The sequence below is a fragment of the Equus asinus genome, chromosome 4, assembly GCF_041296235.1.
Source record: "Equus asinus isolate D_3611 breed Donkey chromosome 4, EquAss-T2T_v2, whole genome shotgun sequence".
Classification (NCBI taxonomy): Eukaryota; Metazoa; Chordata; class Mammalia; order Perissodactyla; family Equidae; genus Equus; species Equus asinus.
This window is the reverse complement of record NC_091793.1, coordinates 120,716,816-120,740,470: the sequence shown is the minus strand read 5'-3', so window position 1 is coordinate 120,740,470 and position 23,655 is coordinate 120,716,816. Positions and strand designations below refer to the sequence as shown.

At 35.6% G+C, this 23,655-nt stretch overlaps 1 protein-coding gene across 2 annotated transcripts in view; it reads right to left on the bottom strand.

Annotated features, from left to right (window-relative positions):
• Window positions 1-298: 298 nt before the first annotated feature.
• Window positions 299-23,655, bottom strand: part of NUP35 (nucleoporin 35) — a 39,814-nt gene continuing 16,457 nt past the window's right edge. For both annotated transcript variants that reach the window (XM_044768603.2, XM_070508221.1), the window contains exons 5-9: window positions 9,322-9,463; window positions 6,166-6,235; window positions 5,009-5,137; window positions 3,774-3,938; window positions 299-2,831 (exon numbers count right to left, since the gene is read on the bottom strand). In XM_044768603.2, coding sequence (XP_044624538.1) covers window positions 2,754-2,831; window positions 3,774-3,938; window positions 5,009-5,137; window positions 6,166-6,235; window positions 9,322-9,463 — 584 coding nt within the window. In that variant the 3' untranslated portion in view covers window positions 299-2,753. The remainder of the gene's footprint in view (window positions 2,832-3,773; window positions 3,939-5,008; window positions 5,138-6,165; window positions 6,236-9,321; window positions 9,464-23,655) is intronic.

The following is a 23,655-nucleotide window of genomic DNA, read 5'->3' as shown; positions in this document are numbered from 1 at the left end:
ACAATGACAAAATCGCCTAACGATGCGTTTCTCAGAACTTATCCCCATCACTGAGCAATGCATGACTGTATTTTATGGGCATGTCTTTCTGGTGTGCTTTCAATGTCTACAGAATGGTATTTTGTTCCTTATCTATTTTTGGTAAGAACTTTGCATGACTATCGTTTTACGTTACTTATTTTTGTGTGAAACCACCTTCTCTAAACTTTTCGAAAGAGGCTTTGTCCAGGGCAACTTTTCTAGCTTCAGAGATTTCCCACTTCTGTTGCTTCTGTATAGAATTGAAAAATATGGTAGCTTGGTTTCAGAAACTTTCCTGGCTCTCTTTCTCTTTTTTGGTTTCTTTTATTACTATATTTTTTTATTCAGCTATAGTTGACATAGAACATTGTGTAAGTGTGAGGTGTACAACGTGTTGGTTTGATACATTTATATATTTCCTGGCTTTTTAATAAATGATGTGATGGATACAAAGATAGGGAAGATACAACATTAGGTAAAAAAATACACCCAAACATAGCAAACAAATATTTTTAGCCACAAAGCAAACTTCATGCCCCTCAAAGGTCTATGGAAATAAAACGCTCTCTCAAAAAACTTTAAAAAACACAGCCCTTATACAAAAATGGATATAACTCAAATAGAAATGCAAGAGCTTAATGGAATTTAGTAGCCAGTTCTACCTTGAATAATTGAGTTCTGCACAAAATGAAATAGGATATAAAATACAATATTAAGTTTCAGATGAGAAATGCTTTCATCCATGCCAGTGCATTCCTTAGTAGCACCTCACCTCGAAGAACCAAACAAGTCTGCAATGGCACCTCGCTGTGACTGAAAAAGCATATCAAAACCTTCCATACAATGTGTTATTTTAATTATTCTCTATAAAGATCTGTTAAAGATAAGGAAAGATGCAGATTATCTAGATGTACTACATACACATGTACTATGGCGAAATATTATTTCAATTAAAAACTTCCTTTTCACACAAGAGCCAGTCTGATAAGGTCCTCACTGGCCAAGGGAGATAATCTGAACAAAAGAATAATGACTGCAAGTGATTACAAGTGAATTAAAAAACAAAAAATAAGCTACGAGTGCATAGTGATACCAAAGGAAAAAAATTGTTTTAACTCATAGGACATCAGTGGAGGGTGCTACAGTACCAAAAATTATTCTGAAAACTGATAAAGGAAAAGGATTAAATATTTGTCCTGCCATTCTGGTATCAATGTATTCCATGATAACCAAATAGGCCTTGTGGATGAAACAAAGTTCTTCTATACTAAAGAATTCCAGCTAATAAATCCAACTGGAATGACAGATTTGGAAAAACATCATTTTGCAAACCTTAATGAAATAACTGATTCAGGCAAGTATCATTAATGCATGTGTTTAAAAGCATTATGTAAAAAGGTTACAGGGAACTTTCCAATGAAGGTGTCAAGCTTCCGCCCGTGTGCCCAATGACCAATCCGAGTATCATTAAAACCAGACAACCACAATTAAATACCTCTTGATCTAATATAATAAAAAGTGCACCATACTACTATCAAGTACTGCTGCTCAAAAAAACGAATCAGAATCTAATTAATCCTCTCTAGATCTACCTTCTAAGATATGAGATAAATGATAAACAAGTTAAACAAGAAAGCAATCAACCAAATTGAGTCTGTGGGACACTCTGCAGGAAACTCACACGGTTCCTTCAATAAGTCATGGTGTGTGGGATAGCGGGGAAAAGAGGAGGAACTAATGTAGATTTCAAGACACTCCAAGGACAAAACAACCAAACACACTGTGTAGACCTAGTCTAAATAATGATTCGAACAAACAAACCACAAATACATTTAGGAGACAATTGGGAAATTTTAAAATTGACCAGCTATCAGATGTTGAGAAATTAATAAATCTGTTAGGTGTGATAATAATATTGCAGTTACATATGGAGATGTTCTTTTCTGATATATCCTCAAGTACTTAGATTAAAATGACATTATATCTGAGATATGCTTAAAGTAAAAGGGGAAGAGAAGAAACAAGTATGGCAAAATATTGATTGTTATTTAAGCTGGATTACAGGTACATAGTGGTTCATGACATTATTTTCTCTATTTCAGCAAACATGTTTTTGTAATAATTCATAAAATAATAAATCACTCTTTCAAAAAATGTGCAATACATATAATTGACAAAGTTTATTATCAAGAAATTTAGTAGGTTTTTAAAAAGACTGCTTTGGTTTTAGAATACTGAAAAATGACAACCCACAACAGGACATATACAAACAAGGATAATTAAAATATTAAATACTACCTGAATTAAAAGACCATAATTCAAATTGTTAGTTGTAATCTTTGTGTCTTATTAGAAGTGTACAGTCACCCTTCATGTAATTCACCCCACCAACTCACGAAGACTACAAAGCCTCACCACAAACTCAACTACACAATTTACAGTAATCAATGCTGAAGTCTTTGTGCTAAGCATGCACTATCCCAGAAAGCACAAAATCGTATTTACAGTGATTTTTTGTTTCTTTAAAAGGTATCTCAAGCATTTTGTAAAGTGCGAGCTACAAATATGCTGTATCCTTAAAGAAAAAGGTTTCTAAAGGAAGTATGAGATAGCCATCCAGCACTGCCAAGAGTGGTTATATAACTAACCCAAGGAAACCTGGCAGTACTTTGCTAAATCTGTTTAGTGTAGCAGCCCCCTCCTTTGTAGTTGAGTTCTTAGCTCTTATTATACTACCAGCCGAACATGTATTCCATGGCTTTGGATACAAGACTTTCATCTTTTTTTGGCGTTTGTCTGTCAGAAATAACCTATTAAAAAAAACACACAATTGTTAGGTTATAGTTTCTTCAGTGTCAGTCAATTCTAGAGTTAATGGCTAATTTAAAAGAGCCAAACACTGATATGCATTTGTAGCAATCCACTGTGTATTAAAAGTCTAAAATATGAATTTAGTTAGAACATCCTTATGTTTTTAAGAACGGCAAAATCTTATTCCTTTGGCAAGGCAAATTACATCTGCTCTTTAAATAAGGGAACCAAAGAAACAAATAACACAAAAGCTACAAGAGATGAGGGCACCAAAATATTGGTAAAAAGAAAACAACTAAAGGAAAAATTTTAGGGGAAGTCAAAAGATTAAATTGTCATTACCTGCCCTATAAAAGCACAAGTGTTTTATTTGCTGTTTAAAGACCTGTGTCTGCAGTTAGGCAAGTTCAGAACTCCTGGCTAATTAAGTATAAGACAATAACATAACGAATGAGAGTCACAATGCTTCTATCACTCTTTAATGAATACGATGAACTTATCATTTAAACTATTTTGAAATGGTAGCTGGTCAATATGCTTTTGATAACCAAAGCCACTCCAACCTGAGGTTGTTCATTTGTGATGCCATCACATTTAGTCGTCAATTTAATAGGGTTTAAATATTCCCTCATGCTAGAAATGCTGACAGGAGAAACTTTTTATGTATGCAAATATAACTCAGAAAAAGCTAACCTAACAAACTCTCAAAATGTCTTAAAAATGGCAAAGAAATACTTTTTAAATCTAAGATAACTTTCTAATGAGCCAAACCTCTAATTTTTAAAATAGGAAATTTAAGAATGCGACATTTGTAGGCTTCATCAAGGCAATCACTTCAGTAGGAAATATATAATGGCATACAAATTAATCCAATGAAAAAGTTAAACATACGATCTCTTCAATCTTTAAAGTACTTCCTTCTTATCCAATCCTTAAAATACCTGATAATCGCTAGTAGAAGCTTTGTATGCTGTAGCAAGAGGTCTCATGGTAGAAATCCTAGGAGCACTTCCAGGTTGGGTTGGTGTACCTAAGGTTTTGATTGGTGGTGTAAAGGCAAGAGATGGAGATGATAAAGCACACCTGTCACTGTTTTCCATAACACTCTGGAGAAACAAAGACAAAGAACTTCTCTGTTTATAAACATAATACAGATTATCCAATATTACATCCCACTTACAAAGAAAACTTTACCAAAAAGATGCATACTTCATTTGATCTAATTAACTTTTCAAATAATTTTAGGCTTGATAAAACAATATGTGCTTCTTTGCTAGCGTTTGAGATCTAACACTGAGCCAGAAATCTCACTTCAATGACTTCAAATATCCTGAAGACAACTATAGACTCACAAGAGTAAGAATCTCCTAACACTATGGAAAATCAGCAAGGAAGAAAGAGAACTCTTGGGAAAATCTAGGGGGTGGGGGAATCAGAGTTCAATGCTATTTAGTATCCAGTAATGCCGAATTCTCCTCTAGCCTCTGCAAACATCTGTTACAGCACAGTATAAAACTTACACAACTACACAGCGACACTAATGTTGAGAAGAGCAGCCTTGTCTGCTTTGTGCTCTAATGTATGCATACAAGCACCAAGCATAGTGCCCAGTAGGTAGTAGTTCACCTATATTTACTTAAAGAATGATCATGCTGATTTTACAAGCCACGAAGAAAATTTTAAATTATACTTAGTATTGTTTTATAAGTATAGAAATATATAATAATTTTTTAATATTTTAAAACAGAAAAAAGCTTCTGCCGTTTAAGTTAACCCTCAGTTACCATTTATGTGAAATTTCATTCAGAAATAGAACCATTTCTTTAAAGTACTCAAAGAATTTGATGTTGCTCTGCACAAGAAAGAATGGGTTACGAGTTAAGAGACCCAGAATCTAGGCCTCACCTTTAACAACTCTGAATAAATTACTTAAGTCCTCTTGGTCTCTTATCTTTATCTGTAAAATGAAGGGGTTAAGATGGATTACCTCTAAATTCTAAAGTCTTGTGACTAAATACCTTTGCCTTACCATTAAAAGAGTACCATAATATCATCACACTTTACAAACTAAGAAAAAGAGGCACAGTGAAGCAGTGACATAACCACCAACGTCAACACTCAGACTTGCGCTCTTAATAGAGATTAAGCTATATTCTTTACATCAGCGATAACTTACTTTATCTATACATGGTTTTACACCAATCATGATGGACTCTCCAAAAATCCTCCCATCTTTGCTTAAGGCTTTCCGGGCCTGCAATTTAGACTGGTAACGAATATGCATCCAATTTCCTGTGTTAGACATCTGCAAAGAATGAAATTGTCTCAAAATATAAAATATATAAAATCTAAACAATGAGTTCCATTAGAAAATAGAAAATAACAACAATAAATCTGCTTCCACTTTTTATTTGATCCCCTGTAAAAAGCTGTACACTGGAATTCACAAAATCCTATTAAACAATAATCTCAATAATTTCAATAATCTCTATGTTGCTCTCAATTCTCTAATCTAAAGAATATGTGGAATACATTCTCTGAAAGTAAAAAGTTATCAAAAGGTAACTGTTTCTATAAAAAGGTCCTATCAACACTTGCTATGAAATTTTTTTAAACTATATTTATCAATCTGATTTTGTGTAGGAATTAAATAAGTCAATCTCTAGTAACAGAAAAAAGATTCGTTATCTATAACTTGTGCAAGGTAAAACAATTTTTTTTAAAAAAAACCTCTCGGGGCAGGCCCCATGGCCAAGTGGTTAAGTTCGCGTGCTTGGCTTCAGCGGCCCAGGGTTTCACCGGTTCGCAGATCCTGGGCGCGGCCATGGCACTGCTCATCAGGCCACGCTGAGGTGGCGTCCCACATGCCACAACTAGAAGGACCCACAACTAAAAATATACAACTATGTACCAGGGTCCTTTGGGGAGAAAAAGGAAAAATAAAATCTTTAAAAAAGTGCTCTACAAGCTAAAAAGACTCTAAGAAATCTATAAGTCAGGAACTTCTCCATTTTCCTTTATTCCAAATAAAACAAGCTCAAACTGAAAAACAGTAATATAATATTTGGCATAATCTTTTTTAAGAGACTGAACTATTTAAGAAAAGGGGGGGTGGACCCTGAAACTCTCGCTGTCTTGCTTATCTTCTCTCTTTATCAAATACTATGCAACTTTCAGCCTTCCAGACTCCAAAAAAGACATATTCTACAAAAACTTGAAAAAAGAAAGAAAACCTTTAAGTTTGGGGAAAAGGGACAAAACTCAGCAGCAAAGTTACCCTCAATTCACAGTTTTCTTTCCTCAACCTAAACATTGAAAAGAATTAAACCTTACCACGTGTTTTAAGATATTCCCATATTGTGCAAACTGTAGTAATATATAGGAAGCAGATGCTTGAGGAAACCTGAAAGAAACAGAGTTGTCCAAAGAGTCAACTTCCACAATACAAATGCAAATTACCATACTTGCAAGTGTTTCGAGATAAATTCCCCCCAACTATCTAGAATATTAACGGGAGGTCCTTGATCATCCTGTTTTCCCCTTTAATCAGCTAAATCTATCACTGCCCATCACCCAAAAACGAAGACATTAAAATTAGTTTTGACTCAGCCATTGTTCTACATCCCCAGGTTCCACCTCTGAAATCTCTAAAATTCTACTCTCACTGCCATTATCAGAGTCCTTAGAAAAGAACTATGACGTTGTAGTCCGGTATATAATTTATATTACAAAGAGGGGGTGTGTGTGAAATATTTAACTATACTACAATTTTTAAAAGGAAAAGAATTTTAAATTATATAGAGTCTTATCGTTATACATTTAACACCACCTGAAAATTCAGGAATTTAGTCCTGAAACAAACCAGTACCAAGATCAATGGTATAAAAACATTTAAAAGGAGGGTTACCAAAATTTTAATAGCCATATATCCATGTACGGGAATTTTAAGTGAATTTTACTTTCTTTCTTACAAAGTTCTGTATGGTTTGAATAGTCTACAATGACACATTATTACTTTTATAGTTAAACAATAAATCTATTTTCAATTTGAAAGTCTAGAGTTTCATTAACCAGTAACTTAAGTTATCTGGAGCTTGGATTAGAACCCTAAAGAAAAAAATCTGAGTCACAAAAATAAATAAGAAACTCCACACATTAAAATCTATATGAGTAAAATAGTCACTGCATTCAGAAATGGCATTTAATGTTTTATAAGTTTGGATATAAGACTTCTAACCCAAATGAGGCAGGGTGCCTATGAAGCAGAGCTAAAGAAAATAAAAATGAGGGGCCGGCTCCGTGGCCAAGTGGTTAAGTTCGCGCGCTCCGCTGTGGCGGCCCAGCGTTCAGATCCTGGGCGTGGACATGGCACCACTCATCAGGCCACGTTGAGGCAGCGTCCCACATTCCACAACTAGAAGGACGTGCAACTAAGATATACAACTGTGTACAGCGGGGGTTGGGGGAGATAAAGCAGAAAAAAAAAAAAAGATTGGCAACAGTTGTTAGCCCAGGTGCCAATCTTTAAAAAAAAAAAAAAGAAAAGAAAAATGAAATAAAGAAATAATGGTTGCAAGTGAGAGAGGTACTCGAGAAATGCAACATAATTCTAAGACTCTAGGACTAGATCAGTAAAAACATTCCAAAATTCTGTAAAATAATCACCCTAAAACAATGAATGATATTTCATGATGATCCTGAATGAGTGGGAAAAGATTAAATTATCAAAGAAAGACCATATATCATATATTTTAGAAGCACCTCCCTACAAATGATCAAAATAAAATGTTTTATCCCTTAGAAGAAATGGTTCAGTTCTTGCAATTAAACTCATATAGAGGGTTACTAGCACATAAAACCAACAGAAAATAAATAACTGGGAAAGTGTATGTCCTAAAAATGAAAAAAAGGACTAGCAGAAGTACTTGAAGTAATTTATCCAACTACTAAGGAAACTTAAAAGTGACAGCACTACTACTGAGCCTGAAAAACAGACTTGGTAGTAGACATCCAAGCTCAAAAACATACAGTCATTTCATGGGAGAATACAAAAAGTTAAACACAAAAGAACAACAATGACAACAAAAGTCAAGAAGCCAGCCCAAGTGCTACGGATACAGCGCTGGGCGTGGGCTTTCTGGAGAACAATGGAAAGCAGTGATCCTGCCTTTTACCTAAATAGAACCAGCAACACGTAGACTCTCTCTGGAAAGTTACGCAAAAAAAAGATGGCACTTATTACCCTAAAGGGGAGAAAATTTGTAGCTGAGGATAAAAGTGGGAAGGAAAAATTTTCACTGTCTATTGTTATATATGTTTCGAGTTTTTAAATGTTAAATAAATTGAACATATAAATTCCACTAGTATTTACTGCACACTGTTCTTCCTTCAAGGAACTCGTGCTATTTTTTTAATTTTTTACCCTATTACTATATATAGTAAGGTCCAATATCACTATGACATATCATGCTTTCAGAAACAAATCTTACGTAGTAGAGTCTAAACAACAGCAGCTTGAAAAATCAAAAGACCTGGGGTTTTGCTGAAGCTTTACTAATAACTAGATGTAAACCTCTGAATAAATCACTTAATCTGTCTATGCCTCAGTCTCTTCATCTGTAAACAATGCAATATGATCTCTAAGATGCCTTAAAGTACTTTTTTAAACCTAAAAAATCTATTCAAAATGCATCTAGGACCATCATGAAAAATTTCTATTAATATTCAATATTCTATGACTAGAATGTATCAACTCTGTAATACAGTAGATATGTTATAAATGAAATTCAATTTGTTAGTTCAAAACTGGTTAAGTCCACTAGAAGCAGAGAAATAGCTACTAAAAAGAAAGAAAGGCGCTCTCTAAGTCTAAAGGGGCAACCCTATTCCAATATCCAGTAAATATGCTGAAGAGAAAATAGTTTAAGATGCAAACAGATAAATGATGAAAAACTATAAACAAATATTGAACACTAGTTAATCATATGCATGATGAACTGTCAGGGTGATAGGTACACTGAGGTCTGCAACTTACTCTGAAATGTACCAACAACAATACAATGCATTAAAGGAAGGATACATAGATAGATGAAACAAATGTAGCAAACTGTGAACAACAGCAGAATCTAGGTGGTAGGTATATGTGTGTTTGCTGTACAATTCTTTTTTCCCCCTATGTTTGATAATATTCATTATGAAACACTGGGGAGGGAGTATTCTTTTTCAAAAAGGTAAATGATCCTGGGGCTGGCCCCATGGCTGAGTGGTTAAGTTCGCCCACTCCGCTGCAGGTGGTCCAGTGTTTCGTTGGTTCGAATCCTGGGCGCGGACATGGCACTGCTCATCAAACCACGCTGAGGCGGCGTCCCACACGCCACAACTAGAAGGACCCACAACGAAGAATATACAACTATGTACTAGAGGGCTTTGGGAAGGAAAAAAATAAAATTTTTTTTAAAAAAAAAAAGGTAAATGATCTAGAAACCTTACCCGAATACAGTCACCCAAGTGTCATCGAGGTGATCTTCCGAAGTCAGAGAATCTCCTTGAGTATAAAAAGGATCCAACTGGGCAGGAGATAATGTTGTCTTTCGTGGTTGACCAATGTTTGCTGGACTAAACATACTTTGCCCTACATTAGTATATTTAGTAAGTTAGTTACCAACATAAACATCTTGGTTTATTTCAAATCAAAGCTCTTAGTTTCACATGAAAAAGCATATTAAAAGTTGGAAACCACATAAATAGTTCAAAATATCCAACTGTAATCAACTAATTTTATACTACTGTACAAGTTGAGAGGAAGTCATTAATAATTGAGCATAATTTGTGATTTTGCAAATGTTTTATTTTATTATTTATTATAAATTTGCTAAATGTTTTATTAATTTCAGGTTAATCCTATACCAGAAGAACCTCCAGTCAATCTCAAGGACTTCTGTTGGATTCATCTCCCAAACTTACCACTTGCATCATGGTACTTCAGCCTTAAAAATATCCAATAATTGCTCGTTACCCACAGAACAGAATCCAAAAGCCTGGGCCTCCGCAATAGAGTTCTAATCTTACTTTTCCAATATGCACCCAAACAGTACCTACCCTAGCCCCTAACGTGTGAATGCAGTTTTCTTCTATTCAGATTGTTTCTACCTGAAATGTCTGATTCTGTTCTTTCTTTTCTTATCCTGCAATAACAGTGACCAATTAATGAGTACCTCTACATGTCCAACATGCCAAGCTAAACACTTCACATGTTCATTTTATCTCAGAGGCACTATCCTCTTGAGAAGACACATTTCTGAGAAGCACAGACTATTTTCCTTTCATCTTTGAAGTAGGAATAATGATTTACTCATACAAGAAATATTTTTTTCAGCACTTAAATATGCACCAAGTATCATTCTAGGTATTGAAGATACAGAAGAGAACAAGTTAGACCAAAAAAAACACCTGTCTCTAATGGAGCTTAAATTCTAGTGGAAGAGAGACAAGTAAGTAAATACCTAGTATGCTAGAGAACAGAAAATCCTAAAAAAAAAAAAAAGAGAGAGAGAGAAGGGAGCTAGGGAGTAAGTATGTACATATGTATGTCGAAGGGTTAAATGAAGAAAAGATTTCACTAAGATGTCATTAAAACAAAACCTGAAGGAGATGGGAGGCAGAATAAGCCAATTATCTGACTAAGTGAATGTTAGGTGGAGAAAAAAGCCAGTACAAAGGTCGTGAGAAAGGACATGACTGGTGTTTGAGGAACAGCAACAAGGCCAGTATTTGCGCAGTGTGGAGGGGCATTTGAGGTCAGAAGCACATGAGCACAGGGAGGTAACAAGATGTCAGATCACGAAGAAAAACTTCGTAAGCCACCATAAAGACTTTGGCTTTTACCTTAAAAGAGTTAGGAAGCCAACGGAAAATTATGAACAAAGGTGACACAACAGGACAGAAATTTTAAATGATAATGAATGGTACTGCTTTATTGAGTACTTCTTACACCATTCTTGACATGTATAATTTTATTTGATCCTAACAATCTTGTAAGATAGGTTCTATTAGTAGCTCCATTTAACAAATTAGGAAACAGGGTGACGATAAACAACATCCAGAAGGGAAGTTAGAATTCCAATCTAGGCAATCCAAATGCAAAGCACGAGCTCTAAAGCAGTCATCCAGCACTCGTGTTTACTCGAGCAGCAGTTCTAAAGTGTAGTCCAGAGACTCCCTCATCCCAGAGGGCTCCCCAAGACCCTCTCACGGGATCAGCCAAGTCAAATCACAACAATTTAAGATTTTCGTATTAATTTAAGGTTTCATTCGTCTTTTTCACTCTCACTCTCTCATGAGTGAACAATGGACTTTTCCAGAAGCTACCTGATGTGAGTCAATTGATTCAGATCGAATACAGAAGCAGATATGAGAATTCAACTATATTGTAAGGCAGACATTAAGATTTGAAAAACATAAAACAATGTCACTCTTTGCAAGAAAATCTTTTCTTATAGAAAATGGTTTTCACCTTAAAAAAGATTATTTATGTTTACATAAAACATTGTTAAGTGAATTAATACATACTTTAAAATGTTCTCAGTTTTAAATTCTAATGCAGTAATTATCAATAGCTGTAATCCAAAAGCTCCTTGGTCTTCAATTTTTAAGAGAGTATTAAGGGCCCTAAAACTAAAAAGTCTGAAAATAAATGCTCTATAGGGCCTTGTATATGATTCACACTCCATGTTTACCAATGTTCTAGAGGCTCTCTGCTCAACACATTCTAACTCTATATCTGCTGCCTTGTCATTTCTCCTGAATTCCCAAATGAGTTGAAAATATCCCTAAGTCATTCTAAAGTGTTTACAGTCAAATGGATTTCTCAAAGTATGCTCTTAAAAAATAAAGTAGATACTCTACAGAGGGGGAAAGAAAAAAACTACTGTGGTAAACGTTTTATGAAAGGTCATAATACTATACTGTCCTGATAGGAGATTTACAATGCACATAAAAGATGCTCAAAGGTTATTCAATAAAGAAATATTTATAACTTCATTCAACTCAAAATTTCCTACGCTATACCAGACCACATTTTACCCTCAGAAAACACATATTTTGGTAAATAATGTGTCAAATAACTCTGGTATGCCTTATAAATGCTTGGCTAACACAAGAATTTATACCCACCAAGCCTATTAGGAAATGAATAATAAAGCTACTATCCAAATCCAAAGCTGAGGTGCAAAAAGGGTTACCAACTGAGTTTTAATTTCCTACTCATGGATAAAGACTGACTTCCTCAGAATCATACAAAAAGTTCTGTTAACAAACAAGCTTATATTCAGTGACCAGTCACGGTGATACACTGTTAACCCACAACAAACAAGGACTGGGCAGTCAAGCTACTCAAGATATAACACTCAAAAGGTCAAAGTAAATTTTAAAAAACCTTAAACAGCCTCCAAAAATTAATTTTGGGAGATTACTACTTTATTCTAGATCATGTTCCAACTCAACTGAACTACAAAAAAATAAAGAAAATATCTTTAACGTATAGCAAGAAAAAGGCAGCACAACATCTCACTCTTTGGAAAGCAACATGTAATTGTGTTAGGAGCCCAGCTGTATCGGATTGGATGGCAGATGGCTAGTGCTGCTAGCCCTGAGCCAATCATTCACCTTGGCAGAGAGCACCATGTCGTGGGAAGAGAGTAATAGGCTTTGCAGTCAGTTCACACTGCAGTTCTATTACTCACTGTCATAACTAGAGCAAGTTATTGAGTCTCACTTCCCGAATAATAGAACAAAAATAAAAACAATAACAATATTAATGCTAATGATTGCCAGCATGTATTGAGCACTTAATACTACATACAGGTGTTATTGCAGATTCTTTGCATGTATTCATATTTAATCCTAAAGCAATTCTTTGAGATAGAAACTACCATCTCCGTTCCACATACAAGGAACATAAAGCACAAATGTATATGAAATGCCTATCCAACATAGTTGAAGATTAACTGAGAGAGCATGTTTAAGAAGTTCAAGAAATGTTAGTTTCCATTTTATGAGGCCAGCATTACCGTGATACAAACACAAGAAAAGGAAACTACAGACCAATATCCCTGATGAGTATGGATGCAAAAATTCTCAACAAAGTATTAGCAAACCAAATTCAACAGCACATTAAAAGGATCATACACCATGATCAACCAGAATTTATCCCTGGGATGCAAGGATGGTTCAACATACTCAAATCAATAAACATGATACACCACGATAATAGAATGAAAGACAAAAATTACATGATCACCTCAATAGACACAGAAAAAGCATTTGACAAAATACAACAATTTTTCATGATAAAAATGCTCAATAAATTGGATATAGAAGGAATATACCTCGACATAATAAAGGCCATGTACAACAAGCCTACATCTAACATCATACTCAATGGAGAAAGGTTGAAAGCTTTTCCTCTTAGGAACGACACAAGTGTGCTCACTCAACACTCCTATTCAACAAAGTACTGGAAGCCCCAGCCAGATCAACCAAGCAAGAAAAAAAAAAAGGCATCCAAATCAGAAAGAAAAAGGTAAAACTGCCCTTTTTTGCTTATGACATGATATACAGACAATTTTAAAGACTCCACCAAAAAGCTGTTAGAACTAATCAATGGATTCAGTAAAGATGCAGGATACAAAATCAACATAAAGAAATCAGGTCTGTTTCTATACCCTAACAACAAAGTATCGGGAAAAGAAATGAAAAAAATCCCATTTACAATACCATCAAAAACAACAAAATAGTTAGGAATAAATTTAACCAAGGAGGTGAAAGGTTTGTATCCTGAAAACCAAAAGACTTTGATGAAAGAAACTGAAGACACAAACAAATGGAAAGACAACCTGCGCTCATGGATCGGAAGAATTAATATTGCTAAAAAGTCCACACTTCTCAAAGCCATTGACAAAACCATCAACAAGATGAAAAGACAACCTGTCGAATGGGAGAAAATATTTGCAAACCATATATCTGATAGGGTTAAGATCCAACATACACAAGAAACTCATACAACTCAATAGCAAAAAGACAAACAATCTAGTAAGAAATTCGGCAGAGGAACTGAACAGAAATTTTTCTAAAGACATACAAATGGTCAACAGGTACAAAAAAAGATGCTTGACATCACTAATTATCAGTGAAATGCAAATCAAAACCACCATGAGATATCACCTTACACCTTTTAGAATGGCTATCATCAGAAAGATAAGAGATAAGTGTTAGCAAGGATTTGGAGTAAAGGGAATCCTTGTGTACCGCTAGTGGAAATATAAATTGGTACAGCCACTATGGACAACAGTACGGAGGTTTCTCAAAAACTTGAAAATAGAACTACCACATAATCCAGCAATCCACTTCTGGGTATATATCCAGAGAAAATGAAACAGGATCTCAAAGAGATATCTGTACTCCCACGTTCACTGCAGCATTATTCACAATAGCAAAGATATGGAAACAATCTAAGTGCTCATCAACAAGATGAATAGATAAAGAAGATGTGGTACATGTATACAATGGATGTTATTCAGCCCTGAGAAAGAAGGAAATCCTGCTATTTGCGACAATATGGATGGACTTTGAGGGCGTGGTGTTCATGATGTTAAGTGAAAAAGAAGTCAGACACAGAAAGACAAATACTGTAGGATCTCACTCATATGTGGAACGTAAAAAAAGCCAAACTCATAGAAACAGAGAGTAGAGTGATGGTTACTAAGGGCTGGGGGATGGGAGATATGGGGAGTTGTTGGTCAAATGGTACAAATTTCCAGGCATAAGATGAATAAGTTTGGGGGATCTAAAGTACAGCATGGTGATTGTTAATAATACTGGATTATACACTTGAAAGATGCTAAGAGAGTAGATCTTAAATGTTCTCACCATGATTATGTGGCATGACAGAGGTGTTAGCTAACGTTATGGTCATTTGCAATATGTAAGTGTATCAAACAACACATTGCATACCTTAAACTTACATAATGTTTTATGTCAATTATATGTCGATAAACCTATAATAAATGTTTGTTTACTTTAGTTATTATATCCATAAATTAACTTGTAACACAAGACTCACTTGTTATTCCAAGAATTAAATGGAATACTAGATAGACAAGAACTCACAAAAAGAACTGCCTTAACAATATATAACTTCAATATAAATAATGCACTTGGTACAATTACTCTTTTGCATCAACACCACAAATATATTCAGAGTCAAGTCTAAAAGACTTCTTAGGAATGACATCCATCTTTTGCCTCCAAACAGTACCAAACTAAAACTGCACCCTCAATAGGATCAAAAGTTAAAGGTATCACAAGTAAAAACTACAATGCAACAATGTGATTCTAACTAAGAGAAAAAAAATATGGTCACCAAAAGATTTCAAAATTCTTAACTCTTTAAGTATGCCATACGACTTAGATACCTTTACTTCATTTGGACTCAAATTTAGAAACCACAATTAATCTAATTTAATCTTTTAATGTAGCCTTTGCTTAAAAAAAAAAACACATTTCAAATCATCTCAGATCTATTAGGCTTATTAAAGGATCTATTTAATTCAGAACACTATCCTAGACCCTACTAGAAAACAAAGAAAGATGCTCAAGACTGATTCGTTATGTTCAGTCATCAAGTAACCAAGCCAAAAAATATTTAGAAGACAGAAAGCTTGAGAAAGGAATATTCAAATATTTTTATAAAAGCAATCAAGCAAGGAAGATATTCAACAATTATTAAACTCTAGGGAACACAAAAAGGTATATAAGAAGGAAACAGAATCCCAGTATATTACATGGCTCAGTCTGATAGATTTATCTGACTTTTAAAACTGAGTTCATGCTTAAAAAAAAAATACAAAATAAATAACTGAAAAGAACATCAAACTGCATACATGCTATAATACATTTAACAATTATTCTTTTTCCTCATCATCACAAATATATTTAATAGGTACAACACAATTCTAAAATGAGGCTGATTTAAAATGAAACACTCCACTTTGACAAGTGTATACTTATCAACTACCCCTTTAGTAAATAAACAGAAGCGCACAAAACATACTCTTAAACAAATTCAGTTCTCACTACAAAGACATGCCTTTAACACATAAAAGATAGTAAAGGCATTTTAGTATAAAATCTGAAGCCAATTCAAATTTTTTATGCTCTGTATTACCATTAAGAAGGTACAATTTAGTTATGCTACATCATGTAATAACCTTCAAGCAAGAAATTAAATGAAGGCTCAAAACAAGACAACCATTATGACCTTTAAAAATAAAACAAATCAAAATTAAGTCTCAAACGAATAAGCAATCTAATTTTTGCCCTGTCAACTACTCTGCAAAACATAATTACTTATACATAGTCTAAAACTATTTACATAACCCTAGCATAATTCCACCCCACCGTGTTAATGTTTAATTGCTCCGATGATTTTACTTCCTTTCAATCAGACTTCTGGTACCCACATGCTATGCTTTATAAGATGAAAATAAAAAATGTGCCTAGCAAACCACACCAGATTGGACTGTAATGTGTCTCCCTTGGTAAATCACTACTCAAACACTCTTCATAAGATCAGATTAAAGTGGAGGGCAAAAGACCTTATTATGCTTTATGAAAATGTCTTCAATTCAAGAACAGATTCAATTATTTCAAAAGAGACTACCAACCTAAAGGAAAACAAAAGATAAAAAGAGCGGCAAATTTGAAACAGTTACATGGCATAGAAACTTGGAAAAAAGAGGTTCCTGGCAGTGGTACCTTCTTACCATGAAATAAAGTAGCATATTGTGTAACAAAGAATTTGGCCTCAGCCAAAAGAGAGGTCTGGCCTTTGTCAGGTTCCTTGGAAGCTAACCTCTAAACCCTAGGAATTCCTCCAGCCACAGGAATGTTTCTGTTATTCAGGGCAGGACCCCTCAAGTGCACCTGTTTACAATAACAAGGTAACTCATGGTGGGGGCAGGTCACACCATAAAGACCAAGCCATCTGACAAAAACATTGCAGCTTTAAGCCACATGATACCATCTCACGTCTGGGCAGGGGAGAGGACTAGAGACTGAGTTTAGCCACTTGATTAATGATTCAATCAATCATGTTTACATAATGAAACTCCTATAAAAACTTTGGACATGGAGGCTCCAGAGAGCTTCCATAGTTGGCAATACTCTATGTGTATCAATGCCAGGAAGGTAACATGTCATGGAAGCTTCGTGTTTGAAACCCTCCCACACTTCGCCCTGAGCATGTTTCTTTGGCTCTAATTTGTACCCTTTTGCTATAATAAAACTTTAACCATAAATATAGCACTTTCAGAGGGTTCTGAATCTTTCTAGTGAATTATCAACCTTAGGGCAGGTTTGGAAACCCCTGAATTTGTAGTCAGCTGGTCTGAAGTGAGGGGGCCCTGGGGATCGCCAAACCCGCAGCTGGCCTCTGAAATAAGGGCAATCTTGTGGGAGCTGTTTCCTAAGACTTTTTAGTTTGACAAACTCATTGTACCCAAAAGAATATTGAACAATGGATACAACATCCAATCAAACATGAATGAAGACTCGTATTCATCTCTACTCCCTGTCAGACACCCAATGACAGTCATTCTAGAAAGTCTCAGGTTTTGGAGACCACAGGAATTGTGAAGGAGGCTGCTGGCTGAAGTCAAGGAAAACTAGTTTAAAGTGTGTAAAATAAGGGATGAGATGGCAGGCCCCTCCTTGTCTCAGGCAGCCAGATGACTGTCACTCAGCCACTGAAATCCCCCAAGAAACCACGGATTTTGTCTCTGAGGAAAAAATATTAAATGGCTCAAGACTCAATGAATCCAGTCACAGTAGAGTACAATTATAAGGAGACTGATTAAGTGAAAATCTGCCCACTAAAAAGGAGACTTCCCCCTTTCTAGATTCAGAACACCAGCTTAGAAATTAACACTGAATATTAAAGCACTCTTCTTTGGGAAAATTTAAAAGAAAAAAGGACTTACATATGTTGAAAACAGAGATTTTCCCCAAAAAATCTAGCTAACTGTCCAATCCCCTTAAAGTGAAGCCCAATAAGAGACAAAACAGCCTCTCCCCACCAATTTCCCCCTTCCTGCCAACACTGATCCACATACACGCAGAGATTCCAAGTAGCTTCTCAGCACCTCACTCAAGAAATAAATATGCCTCCACCAAGAAAGACAGAAGAGGTGGAAAAAAGAAAAAAGAAAAACTAGAAGGAAATAGACAATATGAGTAGCAATAAAAACGGCCAACATCAATCTCATTGATAATATATTTTACCCATGAAACAAGAACAGGATGCTACATTTTTAAGTACATTCAGAGAATAACCAAAAAAAAGGTTCTTGGAAATTAAACGGCAAAATAAAAAATTACTACCAGAGTTGGAAATTGAGAATGAGAACATCTCTCAGAAAGTACAATACATATACAAAAGACAAAGAAAGGGAGAAAAAGTAGAAAATTGGAAATCTCCAGTGCTCACAAACAAGAAATTCCAGCAAGAGAGAACAGAGAAAACAGAGGGAGAGCAATCATCAAATAAATACAGGGAAGTTTCCCACAACTGAAGGCAAGTGTCTTGATCTAAAGGATCTAGCAATTAATTCCCCAGTAAAACAAATGAAAAAGTCCCATACCAAGACACATTTGTGAAACTGAGAACACTAACCATACAGAGATCTTAAATTTTTCAAAACCAGGCCACATACAAAGACTCAGGAATCATCAATGCAAATGACTTCAACGGAACACCAGAAGCTAGCAGACAATGGAATGATGTCTCCAAAATTCTGACCTAAAATACTACACACAGCCAAACTAGCAATCCAGGATGAAGACAGAAAAAATGTGTTTCAGACATGAGGTCCTAAATTTCACTTCCCATGCAAGCTTTCCTAGAAAGCTACCCAAATATGTTCTTCACCAAAATGAGTAAATAAACTAAGAAAGAAGAAAACAGATTGTCTAGGAAAAATAGCTCAACTCTAGAAACTTGTTAAGGCAAGTCCTAGGATGATAGCTGCATACCGTGCTGAAACAGGAAACAGCCAAAAGAGAGGGTGACAGAGAATTTCTCAGTTTAAAACAACAACAAAATGTGTTTGAAACTATGTTTGAGCATTTTTAAAAGATAAATATGTATCATAGCAACAAAACATTTGCTTAAAATAAAGGAACAAATGACACACAGAAAACATTGACAAAGGAATAAAATTTGATATAATTATATTCTGATAATGTGGGGGAGGTAAGATATATCTTCAATTACCTTAAGATAAACATAGCAATATTGAAAACTGAAACTCAAGAATTAGCAATATAATCATATAAGGCTGACTGAGTAATGGCCCTCCAAGATAACTACATCCTTGGTACATATACACAATGGCATACTACTCAGCTGCAAAACAGAACAAAATCATTCCATTTGCAATAACACGGATGGACCTTGAGAGAATTATGTTAAGTGAAATAAGCCAGCAAGAGAAAGATAATCTGTGTATGACTCTACTCATATGAGGAATTTAAAACTATGGACCAAGAACAGTTTAGTGGATACCAGGGGAAAGGTGGGGTGGGGGGTGGGCACAAAGGGTGAAGTGGTGCACCTACAACATGACTGACAAACATTAATGTACAATCGAAATTTCACAAGATTGTAACCTATCAATAACCCAATTAAAAAAAAAAGATAACTACATCCTAATCCCTGGAACCTGTGAATGTTACCTTATTTGGCAAAAGGGACTTTGCAAATGTGATTAAGGATCTTGAAAGGGGAAGACTGTCCAGGATTATTCAGGTGGACCCCCAATATATCCAGCACAATCCTGACAAGGAGGAGAGGGAAGATTTTACTACAGAGAGATGATGTGACGACTGAAGCAGAGAATGGAGTGATGCACTTGGAAGATGAAGGAAGGAGCCACAAACCAAACACAGGTAGCTGCTAGAAGCTAAAAAAAAAGAAGAAAATGGATTCTCCCTAGAGCCCCCAGGAGGAAGCAGTCCTACCAACACCCTGACTTAGCCCAGTGAAACTGATTTTGGATTTCTGACTTCTAGAACCTAAGAGAATAAATCTGAGTTGTCTTAAACCATTAAATTTGTGGTAATTTGTTACAGAGGCAACAGGAAAATAATACAGCACTTCATTTAGATAAATACAGGTAAATTCTGTAAGGAATAGTTCTAAGATCTGGACTGGTTAGTTCTGGAGGACTAAGGCTAAAGACCACTGCATTTCATTATAAGCATTTACATACTACAGTCATGCATCACTTAAAGACTGGGATACATTCTGAGAAATGCATCGTTAGGTGATTCTGTAATTGTGCAAACATCATAGAGTATACTTACACAAATCTAGATGGTAAAGCCTACTACACACCTAGACTATATGGTACTACTCTTATGGGACCACCATCCTATATGTGGTCCATCATTGACCGAATCATCATTACGTGGCACATGACTATATTCGATTTTTTTTAACTATCTGCATTTATTATTTTGACTGAAACATAAAATATTACTTCCACCAAAACTAGAAACCACTCAATGGTATTATGGCTAGTCTGGCATGAGACTAAATAAATGTCGGTGACTAATCTTAAGAAGTCTATGTGGTAGGCAGAAAATGGTCCCCAAAAGATGTCCATGTCCTAATACCCAGATACAAGTTACACTACATGGTAAAGAGGAATTAAAGATGCAGATGGAATTAAGATCACTAATCATCTGATCTTAAATAAAAAGATTATCCTAGACTATGCAGTAGGTCCAACACAATCACAAGTGATCTTATATGGGGAGGGAAAAGAGTGATGGAAGATTCCACTGGCCACTGCAGGCTTTGAAGATGGTAGGGAGCCATGAACCAAGAAATACGGGCAACTGTTAGAAGCTGGGAAACAGAGGGAAAAAAAAAGACTCTCCCCAAGAGCCTCTAGAAAAGAATGCAGCCCTACCAATGCCTTGATTTTAGCCCACTGAGACCCATTTCAGACTTCCAGAATTTTAAGATAAATTTGAGTTGTTTTAAGGCATTAATCTGTAATAATTTGTTTCAGTAGCAATAAGAAACTAACACAATCTAGAATAAGGTTAGTGTTTAGTTATTATTAAAGAAAAACTATGCTGTGCCAAGTTGGACACAAATATTCCAATCCTTGTTTGGTGTTGGGATGTCACTGCCTCAAAACACTATACACATATATTAGTTTCCTATGTCTGCTATAACAAATTATCACAAACTGGGTGGCTTAAAAAAACATAAATTTATTCTCTCACAGTTCTGGAGGCCAGAAGTCCAAGATGAAGTTTTCAGCAGGGCCAAATGCCTGCTGAAGTCACCAAGAGAGAACCCAGTGCTTGCCTCTTCCAGCTTCTGGTGGCTGCCAGGATATTTCAGTGTTCACTGGTTTGTGGCACAACACTCCAATCTTTGCCTCAGTCTTCACATCACCTTCTCCTCTGCATGTCTCTATTCTGTGTCAAATTTCTCTCTGCCTCTCTCCTATAAAGACACTTATGATTGGATTTAGGGATCATCCAGGTAATTATCAGGATTACTTCTTTCTCCCTCCCCTAACCCTCTAAAGTCTCCCTGAGAGCTCCTCCTCTCAAGATCCTTCACTTAACCATTTATTTTGGCCACAGAGTAACATTCACAGGTTCTAAGGATTAGGATTTGGACCACCATTCAACTCACTACAACTTACGCCCACCAATCTATTCAGCCAACAAACGTTTACTGAAGTCCCTTTATACCCAGCTCTGTGATGAGTAAATAATGAAGATACAGAAGGAATCTCTGTCCTGAAGGAGTTCATAATCCAGTGATGAGGAAAGAAGAGAGCTGAGCAGAAAGAGCTATTTACAGGAGCACATAAAAGGAGCAGCTAATGCATATCAGAAAAACAAGTGTAAGGGAAAGGTCCTTCACAGATAAATTAGTCCCTTTCCCCTCTTCTGGCAACACTATCAGAACTCTGAACTCCTAGGACCAATAAAAGCAGCCAGAAAGTGCTATAGTCTAAATATCACACTTAATCTGTTAACAATATGCTAACACAAACAGGGATTCTAATTCAGGAGATATAAGTGGTATACCATTTGAGAAGAGAGTTGACAGATTAGTGAAAGAACTTCTCCAGAAAAAAATTAAGCAAAAGTTTAAAAGATGAAAAAGCAGAGGAATATTTAAACAGTAGCTAAAGAAAACTGAGGGGTGAGGATGGGGAAAGATAGCACAAACATGTTCAATATTCTTTACCAGGGCAATAATATACTACGGTTGAAAAGAGTTCCTGAAATTCTTTAATCCAGATTTCCCTCTTCGTCATATGACCAAGGTTTTCCAGGACCAGAAACAAGATTCCAAAAGAGATTTTAACATCAGGTACAGAATTAAAAACAAAAAAAACCCCTTATGGAACAAAGACCTAAGCATAACATACCACTTCTGCCACTAAATCCCATGACATCTCTTTATAAAAGCTGTCCATCTTAGAAAGTTAAAATTTACAAATTATAAAAGAAATTTTCATTTATTTAACACTAAATATAGGAGATAAAAAAATAGCTCTAAGTGAAAAGTCTACATTTTCCCCTAAATTTTCTCAAGTCAACATCTTTTTTCCATTTCTTGTTTATTATTGGCCACGCATGATAGGTCTGCATACCAGTCATATCTTTTCAAAAATGTTCTTTTTCACTTATGCCCCACTAAGATTTTATAAATATAAATTCCTTAAACTCAAAGCAGAAGCAGCAGTGGCTCCCAGTGGCCAATTTATGATAGGTATATTTTCCTATCACAGTTCTTGTATTTTCATATATGATTTCCAAAATTGTTAGAACCCTAAAGAAATTACATTAGAAAAAAATAAGTTAAAAGACTATTTAGCTAACTTTAATCCTGTACTCTTCCCCTTGACAACAATAAGAATATTATCACACATGCTTTTCAGACAACTAAGAGATCCTTTAAAGCATAAAATACATTACTTAACATTATGCTTTCGCATTTTCAATGTCCTTGGGATCGCTTACTGACTCAATTAAAAAACTGAATAATCACTACTGCAACAAACAGTCACACATAACAAAAGCATTGTCATCTATCTACCTATTTGTTTGATCAGATTAAGACTGTTAAAACCTAAACTAACTCCCCTAGAAGATCCCACCCCAAGTATGTAACTGAGGCTGAGGTGGCATCCTAGATTTTTCACCATGATGTATGTGGTGGACAGAAATCTAAAGATATACCCCCAAAGTTTCTGTCCCCTGGTATGATTAATTGGTGGGTAATTCAATCAAATGCTAATAGGTTCTGCTGTGAAGAAACTTTGCAGATAGAATTAAGGTTACTAATCAATCAACTGATCTTAAAATAAGGAATTACCCTGGATTATTCCAGTGGGCCCAATGTAATCAAATAAGCCCTTAGCAGCAGATGGCAGAAAAGTCAAGTCAGAGATACAACAGAAAAAGGAAGTCAGAGAGACGCAAAGCATAAAACGGACTTGATCTTCCATTGCTGTCTTTGAAGATAGAAGGGGAGCCACAAGTCAAGGAATGAGGGCAGCCTCTAGAAGCTGAGAACCTTTGGGTGACAGCCATCAAAGAAAAAGGGACCTCAGCCCTAGAACCACACAGAACTGAATTCAGCCAAGAACCTGAAGACCTTGGAAGCAGAGTCATGCCAGAGCCTCCAGAAAGGAACACAGCCCTGCTGACACCTGAGCTCTGAAGCAA